The 21,215-nt window shown below is 32.6% G+C and overlaps 1 protein-coding gene across 1 annotated transcript; it reads left to right on the top strand.

Moving 5' to 3' along the window:
- Nucleotides 1–13,037: 13,037 nt before the first annotated feature.
- LOC102628843 (probable LRR receptor-like serine/threonine-protein kinase At3g47570) lies at nt 13,038–16,427 on the top strand. Its single transcript, XM_006480626.3, has 2 exons — nt 13,038–15,808; nt 15,924–16,427. The coding sequence occupies exons 1-2, from the start codon at nt 13,147–13,149 to the stop codon at nt 16,331–16,333; spliced, it is 3,072 nt and encodes a 1,023-aa protein (XP_006480689.1). The 5' UTR covers nt 13,038–13,146; the 3' UTR covers nt 16,334–16,427.
- The last annotated feature ends 4,788 nt before the right edge of the window (nt 16,428–21,215 follow it).

The raw sequence follows: 21,215 nt of genomic DNA, 5'->3' as shown, positions 1-21,215 counted from the left end.
CCCTCATGATTTAATTGGTATTAATAATGAATATTTAGTCTATGGTGCATGTTGATACGAATCCAGATACCCAAGTGTCGTATTTCAATAGAATTCTCTTCAATTTATTCTCGCCATTTAAATTCCAATTTTAAGATAATCTAAGTCACTTTCACCACAAATCCAACCACCCATTTACAAAATTAATTCTACATACAATTAAAATCCACCTCCTCGTGGGATCGACACTCATCACCATTAGTCTATTCTACAATAGATTCGTGCGCTTGCCAGTTCAATAAAATTTGCACAACAGTATTTAGGAATAAAATTGATGAATCCGATGTGATTGTAAGGAATAAAGTTAGATTAGTGGCTCAAAGATACAACCAAGGAGAATAAGTTGATTTTAATAAAACCTTCGCACCTATAGCTAGATTGGAATCCATTATAATGCTAAGAGCATTTCATGTTATAAAAATTTTATCTTGTTTCAAATGGATTTTAAAAGTACAATTTTAAATGGTTATATTATGGATGAATTTTATGTGAAAGAACCCCCTGGTTTTGAAAATGAAAAATTCTCAAATCATGTTTATAAGTTGTTTAAAGCATTATATGGTTTAAAGCAAGTACCTAGAGCATGATATGATAAACTTAAGAATATTTTATTGGATAATGATTTTTCAATATGAAAAGCAGTTACTGCTCTTTTTGTTAAACATAAGGACTAAGATATACTTTTCAAATCTATGTTGATGATATTATCTTTGACTTTATTGATGAGTCCTTATGTAAAGAGTTTTCATCTTGCATGAGTAAAGAATTCAAAATGAGTATGATGGGAGAATTGAAATACTTCCGTGAACTTCAAATTATACAAAACAATGAAGGAATTTTCATCAATCAAGCCAAATATGTAAAATATCTAATCAACAGATTTGGTATTGATAAGTCAAAGATCAAAAGCACTCAAATGAGCACAACTAACAAGCTTGATAAGGAGGAAAAAGGAAAAGAAGTTAACATAAAAAATATATCAACGTATAATTGGATCTCTACTTTATGTCATTGCTAGTAGACTTGATACCATGTTTAGTATATGTTTATGTGCAAGATTTCAATCACATCCCAAGGAATCCTATTTGCTTGCTATTAAACAATTTTTTCGTTATTTGAGTGGTACTGTTGATCTTGGTCTTTGGTATCCTAGAGAAACTCAAATAATTTTAACTTGTTACTCGGATGCTGATTTTGCCAGATACAAAGTCGATAAAAGGAATACTAGGGGAACTTATCACTTTCTAGGTCACTCACTTGTCTCTTGGTTTAGCAAGAAGCAAAATTCAGTTACACTTTCAACTATTGATGCTGAATATATTGCAGTTGGTAGGTGTTGCACATAAGTCATTTAGATGAAACAAACCCTTAGAGACTACGAATTAACCTTGATCATATGCCTATCATGTGTGATAATACTAATGTTATAAATCTATCAAAAAATCTTATTTAATACTCTAAGACTAAGTATATAGGATAAGATACAATTTCTTGAGAGATCATGTTCAAAAAGGGGATATTGCATTAGAACTTGTTTCATCCGAAAAGTAACTTGCAGGCATCTTTACAAAACCCCTTAGTAAAGACCAGTTTCTCAAAATTTGACATGAACGTGGGATGATGAAATTTTCACATTAGCATATTCTTGAATGTTATCAAGCTTATTAGACTATTTATTTTGTGGTTATTGTTGATTGATTTATTTGGTTTTGAAGTTTATATAATGAAATATGCATTTATATTTCATGCATTCAAAATAACCTTTGAGACATTTTTAGTTCATGAAATGACCTTGGAATGGAATAATTATTGGCCAAAGATCAACATATATGAGCGAAATTATAGTTAACAAATGAACGAAGAAGAAAACCTAGGAAGCATCTTATTGCACGAAGTCGGTGAACTATTTTCTGTAATCGACTAACTATTAAAAGTCAGAGGCCTCTTAATAGACAATCGGTTCATCGTTTATGTGTATCGGTTAACCAGTATAAAACATGAAGTTTTCACCACGAAAATGGTTATCTGCTTAGGCCAATCAGTTCTCCGTTAATACCTATAGGCTCTGTGTTTCTAAACAGTAATCCATTATCCTCAATTGGTTAATCATTCATTTGTGGATTTCTTAAAATGGAATTTGATATAATTCACTTTCCCACTGCCCCTATGGTCAGACGTTTTCATTCGTGCTTCATTTCACGAATGGTAATTAATATCCTCTTACTTTGTTGATTTGGATAATTTTGAACAACTCTTAGTGCGTGGTAGTAGTGTTAAAGAGTTGTTAAAACAAGTAAGATGGGAGTGCATTGAGTATTGAGGAGAATGTGTATCCAAATCTTGTCAAGGTGTTCTATTTAAACACAGAGCTTTCTGCCACTAGACTAGATAGGATAGTTACAAATATAGGTGGAATACCAATACAGTTTGATATAAAGGATCTAAATTTGATTTTAAGAACTGAGAATATGGGTTTAAAGCTTTGTACTTTGAGGAAAAAGCTTATATGTAACCATTTTCTACATGTTAACGAGGTGAGAAACATTTGTAGGCGTAGAGACCTTTTCGATGATGTGTGCACCCTCTTCTTTCCTTCACAACTTTTACCTCTACAAGTTTGAGTACTTCAAAGCATACTTCAGCATGTAGTTACTTCTAGGAAAGGATATGCTGATTAGTGACTCGATTAGATGTTGTTAGATTGTATTTTCCCCAAAGGCTGGTTAACATTGGGTACGTGATTCTTAGACACATGCCTAGTACACCTGAAGTCAGTAACTGTTTGCTTCATACAGTAGTATAATCACTCAGATTCTATGACATTTTCAGGTTCCTACTAGTGAGTTGATCTTTGAGGAGACCATGAGATTAGGTGCTGAGGCTATTACTGGGTTACGATTTCATAGGAGGACTAGACAATGGGTTAAGAGTACAACTGCGAAGAACCAAGACACCTGATTGCCCTGAGGATGATAGGATGCTCAACGACATCCTCTTTGTTGATCAATTACCAGACTTTCGTTTAGGAACGAGGGCTCAGGTATCACATCCTGCTGCTGAGGTACATCCTTCAATAGAACCTGCTACTGAGGTACATCCTTCAACAGAATCTGTTGCAGAGGGATATAATATGAATACCAACGAGCCTTCAACCCTTAAGGAGCCTCCAATCCCTAAGGACCTTATGCAGCAGTTGCTCGGTGAGGTTCGACCTATATCTGAGCAGCAGAGTCAGCTTCAGTCCCAGTTTACTGGCTTCCAACTGAGTGTACATAACCAATAGGAGAGGATCCTTGATCAGCAGCAGCAGATTTTGGACAGCCCACAAAAACTTTTCACTGCTCTCGGTGTTCCTCTTCTATCTTGCACAGACATCATTTTTGCATCATTTTTTATGTTGCTCTTATTTTGGAACTTTAATTATGTTTTATTATATATTCAACATGGATAATGTGATTGGTTTGCATCTTCATTTTTGTGATCATTTGGATGTTGTGATCTCTCTGATCTAATATTCTTGGATTACTTTTTTAATGTTCATTTTACTAAAGAATTTCTTGAGTTTATGCTTAATGATAAGGGGAGCCAATCTATTTGAACTTGTTAAATGAGCATATTTCACCTTATTAAAGTGGTTAAAAATTGCATAACTTGTTAAATTGGTACTTTTTTAAAACCCGTAAAAAACTTAGGGGAAGCTAGTATTTTGGCAATATTTCATACTATGAATACATGTAAGTTTTGTCATCATAAAAAAAGGGGAGATTGTTGACATAAATATACTTATAATATTGATTTTGATAATAACAGACCATATGTGTCATAGGTTAAGAATGTTAGAGTCTTAAATTTCTTAGGCTGATCAATAACTTGGAATAAATTTAGGGAAATTATCCACCGTCCACCCCTTTTTTTTAGTTTTTTTCAAAAATACACAATTCCTTTTTTTTTTTGCTGGAATCCACTTGAAATTACATTTCTTTTCACTTTTCCACTTTCATTTGGAGACCGTTAAGAAAACTGACAAACATTGTTTAAATGACTTTTTTACCCTTAAATGTAAAAGATAAATTATCCACCAACGACCTTTTTTCGTATTTTTAAAAAAATACATAATTCTTAATTTTTTTTTGAACTCCACTTGAAGTTATATTGTTTTGCACCTATCCACCACTGTGTCGTTGTGAAATGACAAATTTACACTTATGATGGCAGCAAAGTTCTAACAGTGTTATAACGAGAGTGAACCAATGAAAAAAATGTTAACTTCAGGTGGAGCGCTGCAAAAAAAAAAAAATTGTGTAGAAGCTCAAATTTCAAGGAAGGAATACTAATGCAATAGGCTTGAAAAAATAAGGAAAGAACATGGCTACAAAAGAATTGAAACAAATCTGGAACAGTGCAGTTGCTATATCAACATTGCTGTAGCAATCATGGAGCAACGACAGAGAAAATTTCGTGCGGGATAATTGCAGAATTACGATCTACAGTTTCCTAATCTGACTTATGCGCGACCTAGGCTTTCCTTTACCCTAATTTCAACTATAAAAGAAACACAAATCATAAGGAATAGAGAGAGCCGTCACCCAAGGAGAAAAACACAAAGAAACAAAAGAAAAACAAGATTCAAGAGAGAGATTAAGGGCTTCAGAAGAGAAAAAATTGCAAAGATCAATTGGGAGCTCAATCCTTCTTATCTTTTCTTGTTTTCGTGTTTTCTATTTATTCATGGGGATGTGTTTCATGGTTGAAACTTTGTTCTTTATTTTTCTTTTGCAAATCATGAACTAAATTTATTTGTAGTTGAGTGATAAACAATCTTGATGGTTTATTGACTGAAAATATGTGTTGCTGCATGTTTGCTGTAGCATTTTGTTTTGATAGCATTTATTTTTATTCATTATTTCGGCTGATCACCCATTTAATGATACAAATTAGGAGAGAGCCATAAAAGGGTCTATCTTAGTGGAACGTATCAAAGCAATACTTGGTTTTAGATTAGGTTTCCTAGATTGAGTTTAACTTATCCCAAAAGGCCCATGCTTAATCTAAAATTAGTGATGAATTAGACATAGGCATTTATCTTGTAAGGTAAATAGAACCTAAGCGTGTAATGTTATATCTTATGCTGGCATAATAATTGATCACTGTTAGGTTGCATATAGATATAAGATATCCAACATGCGACAACTGAGGATACATAAAGATTCTACCTAGTGCTGTAACAAATGTTGTAGCAACCGAACCAAAGAATAGAAAAATAGTCAAAACTATTAAGAGAGTTTATTCACTCAACTACTTTATATTCCCATTGGTTTTATCCTTGAGGTTGACGTGATAATTTACTTTGTTGCATTTTATTTATTGCGTTTTTATTTTAATTAGTATATTAATTTCATTAATTGTTTTATCTTAATTTAAAACAAAATCTGCACTGTTAAGATTGCTGTAGCAAGTCTGATAACATCAATCCATGTGAAGACGATCTTGAATACTTATCACTTTATTACTTGTTGCGTACACTTGCACGTTGACACTAATAGTATTAGTATTTAAATCCAACACTTCTATAGTTGAAAGTGATGATAACGAAAGTGACTTTGAAGATGACGGCATTGAAATGATTGCTAGAAAGTTTAGAAGGATCTTCAAGAAGAAAATCAAGAGAAGAAACTTTGAAGATCTCATGAGAGAAAACCTTAAGGTGGAGAAAGGGAAAAATGAGGCAATTGTTTGTTTTGAATGCAAAAAGCGTGGCCATATAAGATCAGAGTGTCTACTTCTCAACAAACTCAAGAAAAAGCCATGGTGGCTACTTGGGACAATAACGATGAAGAATCGAGTGACGAAGAAGATTCGCAAGAAGTGTAAAACCTAGCACTTATGGCAATAGGAGATGATGAACTTGATGAGGCAAATGATCTTCCTACTTATGATGAGCTATATGATGCTTTTAAAGAATTGTATAATGAATTGATGAAAACCGGTAAAACGAATGCATGTCTTAAAATGAAAATGGAAGAGCTCACAAATGAAAATGAATCTCTAAGTGCAAAGATTACATGCCTAGAATTAGATAATAAAACATTGCATGATAGAATTGCGTTATCAAATGAGAAACCTAGCACTTCAAATGAACATATGGAATCACATGTAGATGATTTGAAAAAGGAAAATGATATGCGTAAGAAAAAAAATATTGAACTTAGTGATGTTGTCTTAAAATTTACAAATGGACAAAAGATGTTGGATAACTTACTTAATTCACAAAAATGTGTGTTTGACAAAGGAGGTACTGGCTACAAGCCAAATTTGAAACAAAAGTATTATAAGAATTATTTTGTGAAGAAGAACTTCATTAATAATCAAATTGTATGTCACTATTGCAATCAAGATGGTCACATAAAGTCTAGATGTCCAGTTAAAAGAAATGCATATTATGGAGTAAAATGTGTTTGGGTTCCAAAAGGAACCATGACTAACACTCAAAGACCCAAGAGTATTTGGGCACCAAAAAGCACAACTTGAATATTTTTTTGTAGCTATCATAATCAAGAAATGGTGAAGAGTTTCTTGATGAACGCTTGTGAGAATAATCATTCGATCATGATCTAAGAGAAAATGATGAGTATGACGATTTAATTGCTTTGGTAACAATTCTTGCCATATTATTGTGTGTAATCATGATGCATGGATAAATATATATGATAGTAGCATGTCAACTTATCATGATGCATTTGTTTGATTTTGATGATTATATAATCTTTGATTTCATCTTTTTTGTCTATCATCATGTTTTATGCCATTTACTCATCTTCCTTATTTGTTCATCATGCATGTGTGAATTCTTGTGCCATTAATTGTGTTATATGATCATTCATCTATAAAATTGGCATCATTGTTTGATATGATTTCATATGTTTGGTCTTGTATGCATTTATGTTTCATGCACTAATTGGCTTATTGAAAAGTTTTAAATAACAAAATCATTTTAATTTGATCAAATTTTAAGATAAATTAGTGTGTACCATTCAAGTTTATAGGTTAACCAAAATTCAATAAGAGGCAAAATGATCTCTAAGGCACAACCGACATATCGCATGTAACCAACCAACAAGTCGTTTCTCTTATTTTTACTCACTGGACCAAAACCGGATAGCCGGATAAAGAACCACGGTAAGCCGCCTTCAAAATCTCACTTACTAGCCAAAAGTCGGTTAGCCGGTTAGTGAAATCCAGTCAGCCAGATTCAAGTTGGCACTTACTGGAAATAATCGGTCAACCGGTTATTTAAATCCAGAAAACCGCTTCAAAATTTCTTAGTTTCTGGACAAAAATCGGTTAGTCAGTTAATGAAATCCGGTAAGCCGGATTATCTTTGACACTTGCTGGAAACAACCGGTCAGCCGGTTAGGAAAAAATCGGTAAGCTGTTTGTGATTTTTCACTCACTAGACAGAAACTGGCTCGTAGGTTAGTGGAAAACGGTTAGCCGAATTCACGTTTCAAGTCTTCATCATCTTCTTCTCTTCATTCGGCAAAGCGATTTTTCTCAATCTAAAACCATTTCTTTCCTCTCTCATTCTCACTCTAAAACTCATCATCTTCATCCATTTTTGCACCAAGTTGATTCACAAAAATCTTTCCCATCATTCCTTGTGCTCAAAATCATTTTCAAAATCCATTTTCATCATCAAACGTACAAGATCCCATTTCTAACCTAGGTTTTCTTTTCTAATAGAGAAAAGTCCACAGACCTTACATGCACAGGCACAAATGTGGCCATGCATGAATTTATGTCTGTATGCCATGAGATAAATATCAAACGCAAACTAATTAATTAAACAACTTATTCGTAGAGGATCATTTGAAACAGTCATAAACAATCAACCAAGCCGTAATTACTTTTAAATTTTTACAAAGAGAGAAAATATATATTCATATTGATTATTTTCCAACTAATGTGCTTTGGGATATTAAATTTTGAAAACTAATTATGATATGATATTAAATTTTAGAATCATGAAAATGAGTCCACATGGAAACGTTAGGTGAATGACTTGGCATATGTTTATCATATGACTTGCATATTGTTAAAAGCATGATTCTCATTAGTTATTCATCATCACATGCAAAAGTGTTTTACTTTTTCTTTGACTGTTAAATAAGTTATGTTAATATTCGTTTTTGGAGAAGGAACAACCTTGAAATCAGTTCATAAAAATCCAAAATTTGAATAAAATGACGCCTTTCAATATCAAAACCCAAAAAAGAAAAAAATGGACAACATTAGAAGTATAATATGTTCACATTTCTCTTGTCATTTCATTACACATTTGTACTTGGAAAAGAGAAAGCCAATTCCAGTTTCACATTAAGGGGGGGGGGGGGGGGGGGGGGGGGGGGGGGGGGGGGAAGAAAGAAAGAAAAAGATATCTTTGAATTTACAGCTCCCAGAGCTAGGTGAAGCTCACGTATAAAGGCAAGCCAGGGAAATTGCCTTATCACTTGTAGAAAGGAGTATGCACTCTGTTTATTTTCCATCCATGTTTCTTTTCTTCATTTAGATTCTGACATTTAAACTACTCAGAATTAAGACTAATACATATTTTTTAATTAAAAAGAAAACTTAAATCCATAACTCATAAATCATTGATGATTAAAAAAACTAAAAATTATAATACTAAACTTTTTCTTAAGTCTTAAATAATTAATAGGATGCTTAAATTAGAGAATGCTAAAAAGGTAAATTTGTAAGCTTTTGTTTGCTCTATTTTCCTTCTTTATTATTTTATTTCGAAACAATTATTTTCTTCAATTCATTCTTTATTATAACAACTTGTTGATTATTAATTCATTACAAGTTTATAACAATTTTAAAATAATTAAAAAATATGTGAAAGCCAGCCAATAACGGTCCGATTCAAGCCCAACTCAAATACTTCTGCTAACCTGGACTTGAAGCCTAGACCCACAATTTGCCATCCCTATTTGTAACCACACCAAATAACAAAATTGACTTAAATTGTTTCATTCTCATATGGTGATGTTTTGCTTTCATATATGGCTTAACCACGAAAAGATAATTAATTTACATGAATTCTAATAAACCTGATTGGGAAAAATATATCAGCAAAATCCAAAAGTTTGAAGCCTAATCCAATCATTAACAGTGCTTCATTTCGCTAACAGGCGTTAATGCAAAGAAAAACGAGGAGATGAGTCAGGGAAAAAATCAAAGAAAATAATCGTACGGTGAATAGATCGGGGGATTTTTTTTTTTTTGGTCTAGCAATTTAGGTTATGGATATTTTTAAGAATAAAAAATATTTTTTGAAAATAAGTTTCTTAAGTAATTTAATAGGTTTCAATAGCTTCATCCTAAAAAAAAAAAAGATAAAAATCCAAATTATTCTTTTAACTCCAATGTTTTCTAAAATTTAAATTTACATAATTAATTAAAAAAATAATTCGAAAATCACTATTTGAAAGAGCAGTTTTTAACTGCAAATTTTTAATCATTGATAATGTGCACATTCGGAGGTCCTAATTCTTTGGTCCTCCTAATTGGTGGACCTTTTTTCATGTCACCCAGTCTTTGTTTTGGCTTCTCTTTGTTTGAACATATGGTCCCAGCTATCTTGTCAAACGCGTGTAAAATGAACATACAGTTAAAGACTTTGAATCTGATGAAAAAAGAAAGACATCATTGTGGTCCCAGCCATCTTGTCAAACGCGTGTAATATGAACATACAGTTAAAGACTTTGAATCTGAAGAAAAAAGATGCCATCATGTGGTTCAATAGTAACTTTGTGATCTGCCTTTCCCGTTTTACAAAGTTTACGTGTAAAATGAACATCAGAATGATAAAGGTTTCGAGTACTTGTGCCATTTTTAATAAAATTTCAAAATGAACCCTTTATGTTTCCTTTAATAGCAATGCAGCTGCGTGCTAAAAAGTTTGCCGTATAGTTTTTTTAAAGCTTTCAAAATTTATATTTTCAAAATGGAGCTGGCTAAGTTACAGATTCTGTAACATACAGATCCAACTTAGCCAGCTCCTGATTGGTTAGCTAGCTACCAAACAAAAACAATTGCACGCTTTTTCTCCATATGCAGGACAGGTGTGGTGCATGCATTGGGTGCGTATGTTACAGAATCTGTAAGGTAGATTTCAAAATGTAACAGTTATACTTTTCTTAGCTTTTTCTTCTGAGCAAATTGATAGTGGCCAACATTATATTTTGAAAATGACAAATCAAATTAAGGGGAAAAAAAGGAGAAAAAGAAGAAAGATGATGTCCTTGTTTTGAGTCTGAACTTGTCCTCATATGTTTGAATTTACAACTCTCAGGGCTAGGTGAAGCTCGCATATAAAGGCAAGCCAAGGAAAAATAGGAAATTGCCTTCTCACTAGTAGAAATGAGTACCCACTCTGTTTATTTTTCATCCATTTTTCTTTTTAATCATACTGTCGCAAGTTGCAGCCTTTGAGGAGGGAGATCGTGCTGCCCTGCAGGCCTTTAAGTCAATGATTTGTCATGGCCCTCAAGGAATCGGGAACGCATGGAATGATACTAGCCATTTCACGGAATTGAAGGGCATTACATGGGGTCGCAGGCACAGAAGTCACAACCCTAGACTTGATGTCAAAAGCATGATTCTCATTTGTGTAAATTTTGAGTCATTAATTCATTAAGTTGTTAATCTTATTTTTTTATCTTTCTACTTAATCTAAAAAGAATTAATATTATCATATATTGATATTCTCCAAAACATCCTTATCCAATTAATTAATTTTCATCTCTATAAAATTTAATAATTAGAATTATTATCCATCTCTATAACTTGTGATAATATAGTAATTTACTCTTATTATTTTTGTCTTTTTATTTTCTTCAAATTAGCATTATTTATCTTCATAACTTTTTGAATTAAACTACAATGAAATTGATTAACATATACTGATAAAGAATATTAGAGAATTATATTTAATTGAGCATGATTTATGTTACGATAATATATTATCTTATTTATATTCCTTGAGATGTTTATTATTTATTTCATATTTCTAATCTGAAAGGGGACAAATGTAAACATACTAGTTTTTAGATTTTTTAAGTTGAAAAAATAATTTGACACATAATTTTTAGTCATTCACAAAAATAAACATATTATTCAGGTTCTGACATTTAAACTACTCAAAATTAAGACTAATACAGGTGTGTTAATAAAAAAGAAAACTTAAATCCATAACTCATAAATCATTGATGATTCAAACAACTAAAAATTATAATACTAAACTTTCTCTGAAGTCTTAGTTAATTAATAGGATGCTTAAATTAAAGAATCCGGTGTTAAAAAGGTAAATTTGTAAGCTTTTGTTTGCTTTATTTTCCTTATTTATTATTTTAGTTTGAAACAATTATTTTCTTCAATTCATTGTTTCTTGTAACAACTTGTTGATTACCAACTCATTACAATTTTATAACAATTTTTAAAATAATAAAAAATATGTGAAAGCCAGGCCAATAACGGTCCGACCCAAGCCCGACCCTAATGCTTCTGCTTACCTGGACTTGAAGCCTGGACCCGCAATTTGCCATTGTTATTTGTAACCACACTAAATGATAAAATTGACTTAAATTTTTTCATTCTCATGGTGCTATTTTGCTTTCATATATGGCTTAACCACGAAAAGATAATTAATTTACATGAATTCCAATAGACTTGATTGTGAAAAATATATCAGCAAAATCCAAAAGTTTGAAGCCTAATCCAACCATTAACAGTGCTTCAACAGGTGTTGATGACAAAGAAAACAAGGAGATGAGTTAGGAAAAAAAATCAAAGAAAATGATCATACAGTGAATAGATTCAGGGATTTTTTTTTCTTTTTGGTCTCGCAATTTACGTTATGGATATTTTTAAGAATCCAAAATATTTTTTGAAAATAAGTTTTTTAAATAATTTAATGAGTTTCAATAGCTCCATCCGTAAAAAAAAAAAAGTAAAATTTAAATTATTCTTTTATCACCAATGTTTTTTAAAATTTAAATTTACGTAATTAATTAAATAAAATTATTTAAAAATCACTATTGAAAAAAGCAGTTTTTAACCGTAAATTTTTAATCATTGATAATGTGCACATTCGGAGGTCCAAATTCTTTGGTCCTTCTAATTGGACCTTTTTTCATTTCACCCAGTCTTTGTTTTGGCTTCTGTTGGTCTAAACTTATGGTCCCAGCCATCTTGTCAAACGCGTGTAAAATGAACATACAGTTAAAGACTTCGAATCTGAAGAAAGAAAGATGCCATCATGTGGTTCAATAATAACTTTATGATCTGCCTTTCCCGTTTTTCAAATTTTACGTGTAAAATGAACATCAGAATGATAAAGGTTTCGAGTACTTGTGCCATTTTTAACAAAATTTCAAAATTAACCCTTTATGTTTCCTTTAATAGCAATGCAGCAGCGGGCTAAAACGTTTGCTGTACAGCTTTTTCATAGCTTTCAAAATGTAACAGTTATATTTTTCTTAGCTTTTTCTTGTGAGCAAATTGATAGTGGCCAACATTTATATTTCGAAAATGACAAATCAAAATTTTTTTTAAATACTGTTATACTGTTACTGATATTACATCAGGTATTACAATTAATATTTACAAACAGATTCTATAATTGAAACCTTTTTCGTGGCATGTACTCTTTTGAAGCGCTGCCCAAATTCTTTAAATCTTCTCAAATATTTGAGAGTTGTCTATTCCACGCACATTTCGTGAGGGATAAACTGGCTCCACTTAATTATTTGATAATTAAGGGAGGATAGTAAATAACCTCTATAAATATTTTTATGGAGGTTCGAACCCTTACACTCAATATTGTAAGTGTAAAGGTTCTACCACTAGACCAAAGACCCATCGGTGAAAATGACAAATCAAATTAAGGGAAAAAAAAAAAGAGGAGAAAAAGAAGAAAGACGTTGTCCTTGTTTTGAGTCTGAACTTGTCCTCATATCTTTGAATTTACAACTCTTAGAGCTAGGTGAAGCTCACATATAAAGGCAAGCCAAGGAAAAATAGGAAATTGCCTTCTCACTTGTAGAAATGAGTACCCACTCTGTTTATTTTTCATCCATGTTTCTTTTTTTCATGACATTGTTCCAAGTTGCAGCCTTAGAGGATGGAGATCGTGCGGCCCTGCAGGCCTTCAAGTCAATGATTGCTCATGAGCCGCAAGGAATCTTGAACTCATGGAATGATTCTCGCCATTTCTGCGAATGGGAGGGCATTACATGCGGTCGCAGGCACAGAAGAGTCACGGCCCTAGACCTAATGTCAAAATCCTTGAGTGGCTCATTGTCTCCGCACCTGGGCAACCTCAGCTTCCTAAGAGAGATCAATCTCAGCAATAACACTATTCAAGGTGAAATCCCTCCTGAATTTGGGCGTCTGTTCAGGTTAGAAGCTCTTTTTCTTTCAAATAACTCCCTGGTTGGGAAAATTCCAGCCAACTTGTCTTATTGTTCCAGGCTCACAGTATTATGCATAGAATACAACAAGCTACAAGGAAGAATTCCATTAGAGTTTGTCTCTCTATCCAAACTCAAAGATCTATCTTTAGCCAAAAACAAATTGACAGGAGGCATCCCACCTTTTCTCGGGAATCTAACATCCCTGGAAGTTCTGTCTCTAGCTGGGAATTCTTTTGGAAGAAATATTCCAGATTCATTGGGTCAATTGAAACAGTTGAAAATTCTTGCTATTGGCGGAAACAACCTCTCCGGTCCAATCCCTCCTTCCATTTACAATCTTTCCTTCCTTGTCGTTTTTTCAGTATCTCATAATCAAATTCATGGAAGCCTTCCACCAAGTTTAGGTCTTCTTCTTCCTAATCTCAAATTCTTCCAAATCCACCACAACTTCTTCAGCGGATCCATTCCAATATCTCTATCCAATGCTTCAAAACTCGAACATATTGAAATTGCGAATAACAATTTTTCCGGAAAACTTTCAGTCAATTTTGGAGGCATGAAGAATCTTTCATTGCTAAATTTACAATTCAGTAACTTAGGAAGTGGGGAAAGTGATGAAATGGGGTTTATGAATTCTTTAACCAACTGTAGCAAATTGCGAGTTCTCAGTTTAGGTGGAAATCAATTCAGAGGAGCATTGCCTCATTCAATAGCTAATTTGTCAAGTCAACTTCAAATTTTAATCCTTTCTTCTAATCAGTTTTATGGAAGCATCCCTTTAGGAATAGGTAACCTTGTTGACTTGTATTTATTAGGGATGGTGGAAAACCAATTTACAGGCGCAATTCCTAAAGAAATGGGTAAGCTTCAGAAGTTACAGGGCTTGGATTTTAGTGGCAACCATTTCTCAGGGGAAATTCCTTCCTCTCTGGGAAATCTATCTTCATTATACGAAGTTTTCTTTAACAATAATAATTTATCAGGAGTCATCCCTTTTAGTCTAGGAAATTTGAAGCGATTGGCATTTTTAGAAATGAGCGGAAATGAACTTAGTGGAACTATCCCAGAAGACATTTTCAATATATCCTATCTTTCAAATTCACTGAATTTAGCCCGAAACCACTTAGTTGGTATTATACCTCCAAGGATCGGTAATCTGAGAGCTTTGAGGAGTTTCGATGTGTCTAATAATGACTTGTCCGGTGAAATTCCAATTGAACTGGGTCATTGCTCTAGTCTTGAAGAGATTTATCTAGCGGGAAATTTATTCCACGGATCCATTCCTTCATTTTTCAATGCTTTAAAAGGTGTTCAAAAGATTGATCTTTCGAGAAATAATTTGTCTGGCCAAATTCCAATATTCCTCGAGGCTCTTTCTTTGGAGTATCTTAACTTATCCTTCAATGATTTTGAGGGGAAAATACCTGCAAAAGGAATTTTTGCAAATGCAAGTGCAATATCAGTTGTAGGTTGTAATAGACTTTGTGGGGGCATACCCGAATTGCAGCTGCCCAAATGCACTGAGAGCAAATCAAGCAGTCAGAAGATCTCTCGAAGACTAAAAATAATAATCTCAGCTATAACTGCCTTTTCTGGATTTTTCATGGTGTCATTTTTCATTTTATATTGGCACAAATGGAGGAGGGGACCTTCCAGGCTTCCTTCAAGACCAATGATGAGAAAAGCACTTCCAAAGATGTCTTACAAAAGCCTCCTCAAAGCAACTAATGGGTTTTCTTCAACACACTTGATTGGAGTGGGTAGCTTTGGCTGTGTGTATAAGGGAGCACTTGATGAAGATGGAATTGTTGTTGCAATTAAAGTGATTAACCTTCAATGCGAAGGAGCATCTAAGAGTTTCATGGCTGAGTGCAAAGCCTTGAAAAATATCCGTCATAGAAATCTTGTTAAGGTCATAACTTCATGCTCAAGTATTGATTTTCAAGGTAACGACTTTAAAGCTATTGTTTATGAGTACATGCCAAATGGGAGTCTTGAAAAATGGTTGCATCCACATGCAGTCCCAAAAAGAGACAAAGAAATTGAAATTAAACTTACCCTTCTTCAAAGAATAAGCATCGCAATTGATGTGGCATCTGCACTAGACTATCTTCATCACCACTGCCAAGAACCAATTCTCCATTGTGATCTAAAACCAAGCAATATCCTTCTCGATAATGACTTGTCTGGTCATATTGGTGATTTTGGACTAGCTAGATTTCATCAAGAAGTCTCAAATTCAACTTTAAGTAGCTCTGTTGGAGTAAAGGGAACAATTGGCTATACAGCCCCAGGTTATATCTTATATTCTAATCCATAATTTACTTTTTTAATTTTTAATTTCTTTTTGCAACTCCTAAATTCTGAAAAAAATCTTATACTATTTTATGCATGGCTTTTGAATGATAGAGTATGGCCTTGGAAGTGAGGTGTCAACAAATGGAGATGTTTATAGCTACGGAATATTGCTGTTGGAAATGGTGACAGCAAAAAAACCCACGGATGTTATGTTTGAGGGAGACTTGAATCTTCATAACTTTGCAAGAATGGCCTTGCCTAATCAAGTGATGGATATTGTGGATCCAATACTTCGAAATGACGAAGAAATTTTGGCTAGTACTGATAAGTGTAGGCGAATGCAAACAGGAATCAACAGCAGACTAGAATGTCTTATTTCTATGGTCAAAATCGGAGTTGCTTGTTCAATGGAGTCACCGCAAGATCGAATGAACATGACTAATGTTGTCCATGAGTTACAATCAGTCAAGAATATCCTCCTTGAACTTGAAACTGTGTTCAACAAGCAGACTGAAAACTAGATAATGCAATATTCTTCTATAGCTTTTGCCCAAGTGATATAAATTTACGTTGTATCTTGTGAGGAGAAAAATAAAGGCTCATTACTTTTTTTTTTTTTAATGTTTTTAACAGTCTTATGAATCACAAGGCAACAAAGTTAAAAGCTTCATCAAACAGAAGAAATTGAAATTTGATCTTAGACGAGAAAAACGGGGCCGCCAAAGGGAATTACATTTTTGTCACAAGTTCTTTGGGTTTATAATAAATATTTTGGCAATATGGAGTATTCCAATTAGAGGTGGCAATATGGAGCAACGATACAATTACGCAACCTAAATACCACATGATTTATTCAAATTTGTGTTGATGTAAGTTGACAAAATTAATAAAAATATTGACATGAAATGACACAAGTAATGTGTGATAATGTTTCTGGTGATAAGAATGTCTGTGGTAGACCACCTCCACATGATTACTTGTTTATGACACAAATATTCGTTAACATGTGATTATATTATTGGAAAAAAATAGCTTTTTTATACTTAACATTAAACTAATTATTCTTATTGTGTCATAAACTTATTCATATCATGTTAACATATTTTAGAATAATGTTGACATATTTGTCATATATTAAAATAATTTTTAATTTTTTTATATTAAATGTTTAAGACTGTTGACGCAATTAGACACGATAAATAAATTAGTCGTATCCGTGTTTTGATACATTAACATAATTAATCAATGAGTTGTATTTCTATTAGGTTAAATTAAGTACTGCAATATATATTTTTTGTACATATAGAAACTTTTGAACATATGCAATGGCAATGCAGTTTTGTTTTTAGATTATACAGTTTGTCAATCAGGCATATACATGGATAAATTTTCAAAGTTTCAGCAAGAAGATGTCAAAACATATTAGATATTAATAATGCTTACATTTACATTATCTTATGTTATTTGAAATATGGTACCGATTTCTAGTCTTTTCTCACTCCTTTCAGATTGAGCTAATACCACTAGGTAATCGCCTTTATAATAACAGACCAAACAAGCCTTGCTTAGTAGATCATGGAACAGATTTTGCCAGTGGTTGATAAAAGAGAAACTTCTCAAGCCTACTGTTTGATGAAAATCTAAAACTGTTTGATGAAATGCCTCAATTAATGCATATTGGGGCTGCTAGAGGCAATAACAATTTATCAACCTATGTACTTTTGTGGATTTCAATTACATATATGTATTCAACGTCAAATTTAAAAAAAAAAAAAAAGATGTGGATGATATAACAACGCGGAAACAGAACTAAGAAGCCAATTTGCAGTGCCTCTCTAGAAAATTAGTGCAAGCTTAATGTAGAGGCGGATGTTAGTGCTTAAACGAACTTGGCAGTCTCGGGGCAGTTGACCTGAAAATTTTAATTTACCAAGCTTCAAATCTGATTGCTTCTACCTCTGTAAATGTTGTAAATTTGATAAAGGCAATGAAAGCACCTCTAAAGGAATCTTTTGGGCAGTTTTAGAAATTCAGGAACAGATGATATCATTGTAATTGTTTAGCTTATAGAATTGCTAAACTGTGTTCAATTATATAAATAGTCAACTATTTACCGCAATATTGATCAAAGAGTATACATAGATTACAAATGTATAAATTCTAGCTAGGCTATATATGTTGCGACATTACATCCTCTCCAGAAAAATATTTCACCTGCTGAGAAAGTTCAACTTTCCTATACAATATGCAAAAAGAAATGCAAGAACAAGAGGATAGATAATAAGAACGGCACCGTAATCAGCAAGCAATCATGGTGAAACCCAAAATAATCTTCTAAGAAGGAAGATAATATTCTTGTTTCACCAAATACAATTATCTCCTTTTAAATATCTCCATATTGTGAAGTAATCATACCATTTAGTGCCTACGAAGTAGGCATCATATGCTACAACCAAATCTACAAATTGGGTATTTTCTGAAGAAAATTAAATATTAAAGTTAATATTTAAAACATTTTACTAATTTTATACACACACACACTCACACACATAAATGAAGTGGCTTACCGGTCCAAGAACTAAAAATCCAAAAAGAGGTTGAATAATGTATAGAAAACTGAGGATAGAATTGAAGCAATCATGCAAGCTGGTGTCAATGACACTAGTGGCATTCCCAGATAATTGTAAAACATCATTGTACAGAACATCGCATAGAAATTTCAGAAAAATTTATACGCTGATGCATAATATCCGATCATTGGATAACCGATGATCAAATCTGCAAGTGCTTGAATAAGTAAATAAGAATCTCAACTGTCACCTACAAAATCAGTATGCATATTTAAATAAGAAAAAAAATCAATAACTTGTGAAAATTTTAATATACTCGCAAGCGCACGAATCTAGAGATAGAATAGTGATAACGAGGTCGATCCCACAGGGATTGTTATAAATTGAAAAGTATAATTTAAATCTAAAATTAATATTAATTCTAACCTAGTTGAGCAAATTAAGTTTTAAGAGAAATTCAACTAATTAAACTAAGAAAACAATTTAAGCAAATGAGAATTCAATAAGACAAAAATTACCAAGGTTTCGGAATCCACCACTATTCAACTAGTAATTATCTAATTATTAATTAATCCCCAATTTTAGAGTGACAACTCGAAATCAATCTATGTCATCTCATGGATATAACAATTAAGCCCAAATAAAATTAATCTTATGTAGGTTCTTTTTCTGCTTAATAGTATGACATCTAAGAATCTCATGTAAACATATTGAATAACAAAGAGTCAAAGTTTCCCTAAGCACTCTATGTAAACAATTTAATGAAAGACATAAAATCAAAGACAATCATGTATAAACTTTATAAATCCAAGCATAGAATTAATCGAATATTAATCATAACAATCAATAATGCATGACAGAATTGATGAAAAGATTTTAATAACATCCTATTAATCATGTGAAATAAAAACCATAAACATTACAGCACATATATAGGGAATTAAATAAATAAAAAGATAATTATTTCATTGAATAGGGTTTCATCCTTAACCTCAATATAAGAAAATTAGTTAGATATACTTGAATTGAGAGCAAGACAAGAAATAAAATCAGCTATGGAAGCCGAAATATTGCTACTGCCGATTGCTCTCTTCCAGCCCTTTTGTTTCCGTCCTCTGGCGGCTCCTCTCTCCAAAAGCCAAAAGCTTGCTTTTATATTACTCTTTAAAATGGGTCCCACCGACCTTGTTATTTCCTTAAGTCAAAAGACTTGGCCTTTTAATTTTCTTTGCTCTCACTCACGTGCTCACCAATTAAGCTTGCACTAGGATTCCTTTTTCCAATTGTAAAAGCCAAGTGTGGGCCCCTTTAAGTTGCTTTCCATGCATTACAATGCCATGCACGCCCAGGTCACTTGAAAAATTGAAATTCTTTTTTAGTGCAAATTACTCTTGGCTTCACATGCTATAAACTCTTAATTGTGTCACGGCTTTAATTGATTCTTTCCCAAACTTGTTATTCTTTATGCACTTTTTATCCACAATCTCCAATTAATTCCCTATTCAATAAAATAATACAATTAATTAAAAATAAGAAAAAAAATAACTAGCAAATATATAATAAAGGGTAAAATATGTATAAAAATTATGCTCATCAATAATATCCGATCATTGGATAACCGATGATCAAATATGCAAGTGCTTGAATAAGTAAATAAGAATCTCAACTGTCACCTACAAAATCAGTATGCATATGTAAATAAGAAAAAATATCAATAAAAGAACACATGACAAAATTCTTGTGAGTTGAACAAAAAGCCAACATGAAGAATGAAGCAAGTGCATAAGCCCATGGAGAGTACATCCCTACAAATCCTTCATGATACAAAAAAGTTCTCTCCCTCGCAACGTTTGGTATAACTGATGAACAATTGTTTATCCCCAAGAACACCACAGCCAAGTATAATGAACCCACTTGAAACACCCCAAATGTAACATGTACAGAGCACACGATGAAGGAGGTTACGAACAAATCATAATCCTTACAAATAAATTTCAAAATGAAATACCTCAAATTTTTATTTAAAAAAATTCCACAAATCCATACGTCTAATGCTAAATAATCTCTCCAGAAGATAAAAATAACAAGAGTCTCAAAACTCTAAATTACAAGTTCATAACAGAAATAAACTTAAAAGAAACATGAGTCTATCATTCTCTTATTCAATTAGCAGAAGGAAATGAAATCTCTAACTCCAATGATAAGTACACTACTCAATAAGGAACTTAATCTGCAAAAAGTAATGACGAGTGGTGAGCCGTCAATTTGATAAGTAAAACAATTCTCAACACACTAGGCCTACCGATACCAAAAATATTGTAAGCCATCTTTTTAGTAAAACATATATCATAATTCATAAATTTCATGAAACAACATATCACGATAAAATACCATATTTTCATAATAATTCAAAATATCAAAAGCATAGTTACTTACGAAAGCAAATCATATAACACATTCACAGGAACAAAAAATTAGCTCATGTCACATAGTGTCACCTATAGTCCCGGTGACCTGGCCAGAAACATAATCAAAATCAGAATATTGTGTGCACACTCAGAACAGAAACCCGGTACTGGTCCAGAACATATATATCGTATAATATGAACATAATCAAAATTAGAATAACTACGAACAATGAGCCAAATCATTCACATTAGATTTTCATATGTAATGATTTATACGTGGCACTTTATACTATATGTGGCACTTTGCGGCGCTTTGGCCCTCAAGAAGTGGACCCCGTACAATCATAAATATTTGAAATCATACATGGGCACAAAACATTCGTATCAGATTCATAAAAGTCCACAACAATAATTTAGGCTTGCAA

This window comes from Citrus sinensis, chromosome 6 (genome assembly GCF_022201045.2).
Source record: "Citrus sinensis cultivar Valencia sweet orange chromosome 6, DVS_A1.0, whole genome shotgun sequence".
In the NCBI taxonomy this organism is placed as follows: Eukaryota; Viridiplantae; Streptophyta; class Magnoliopsida; order Sapindales; family Rutaceae; genus Citrus; species Citrus sinensis.
Note: the sequence above shows the minus strand (reverse complement) of the source record. Positions and strands in the feature narration are given on the sequence as shown.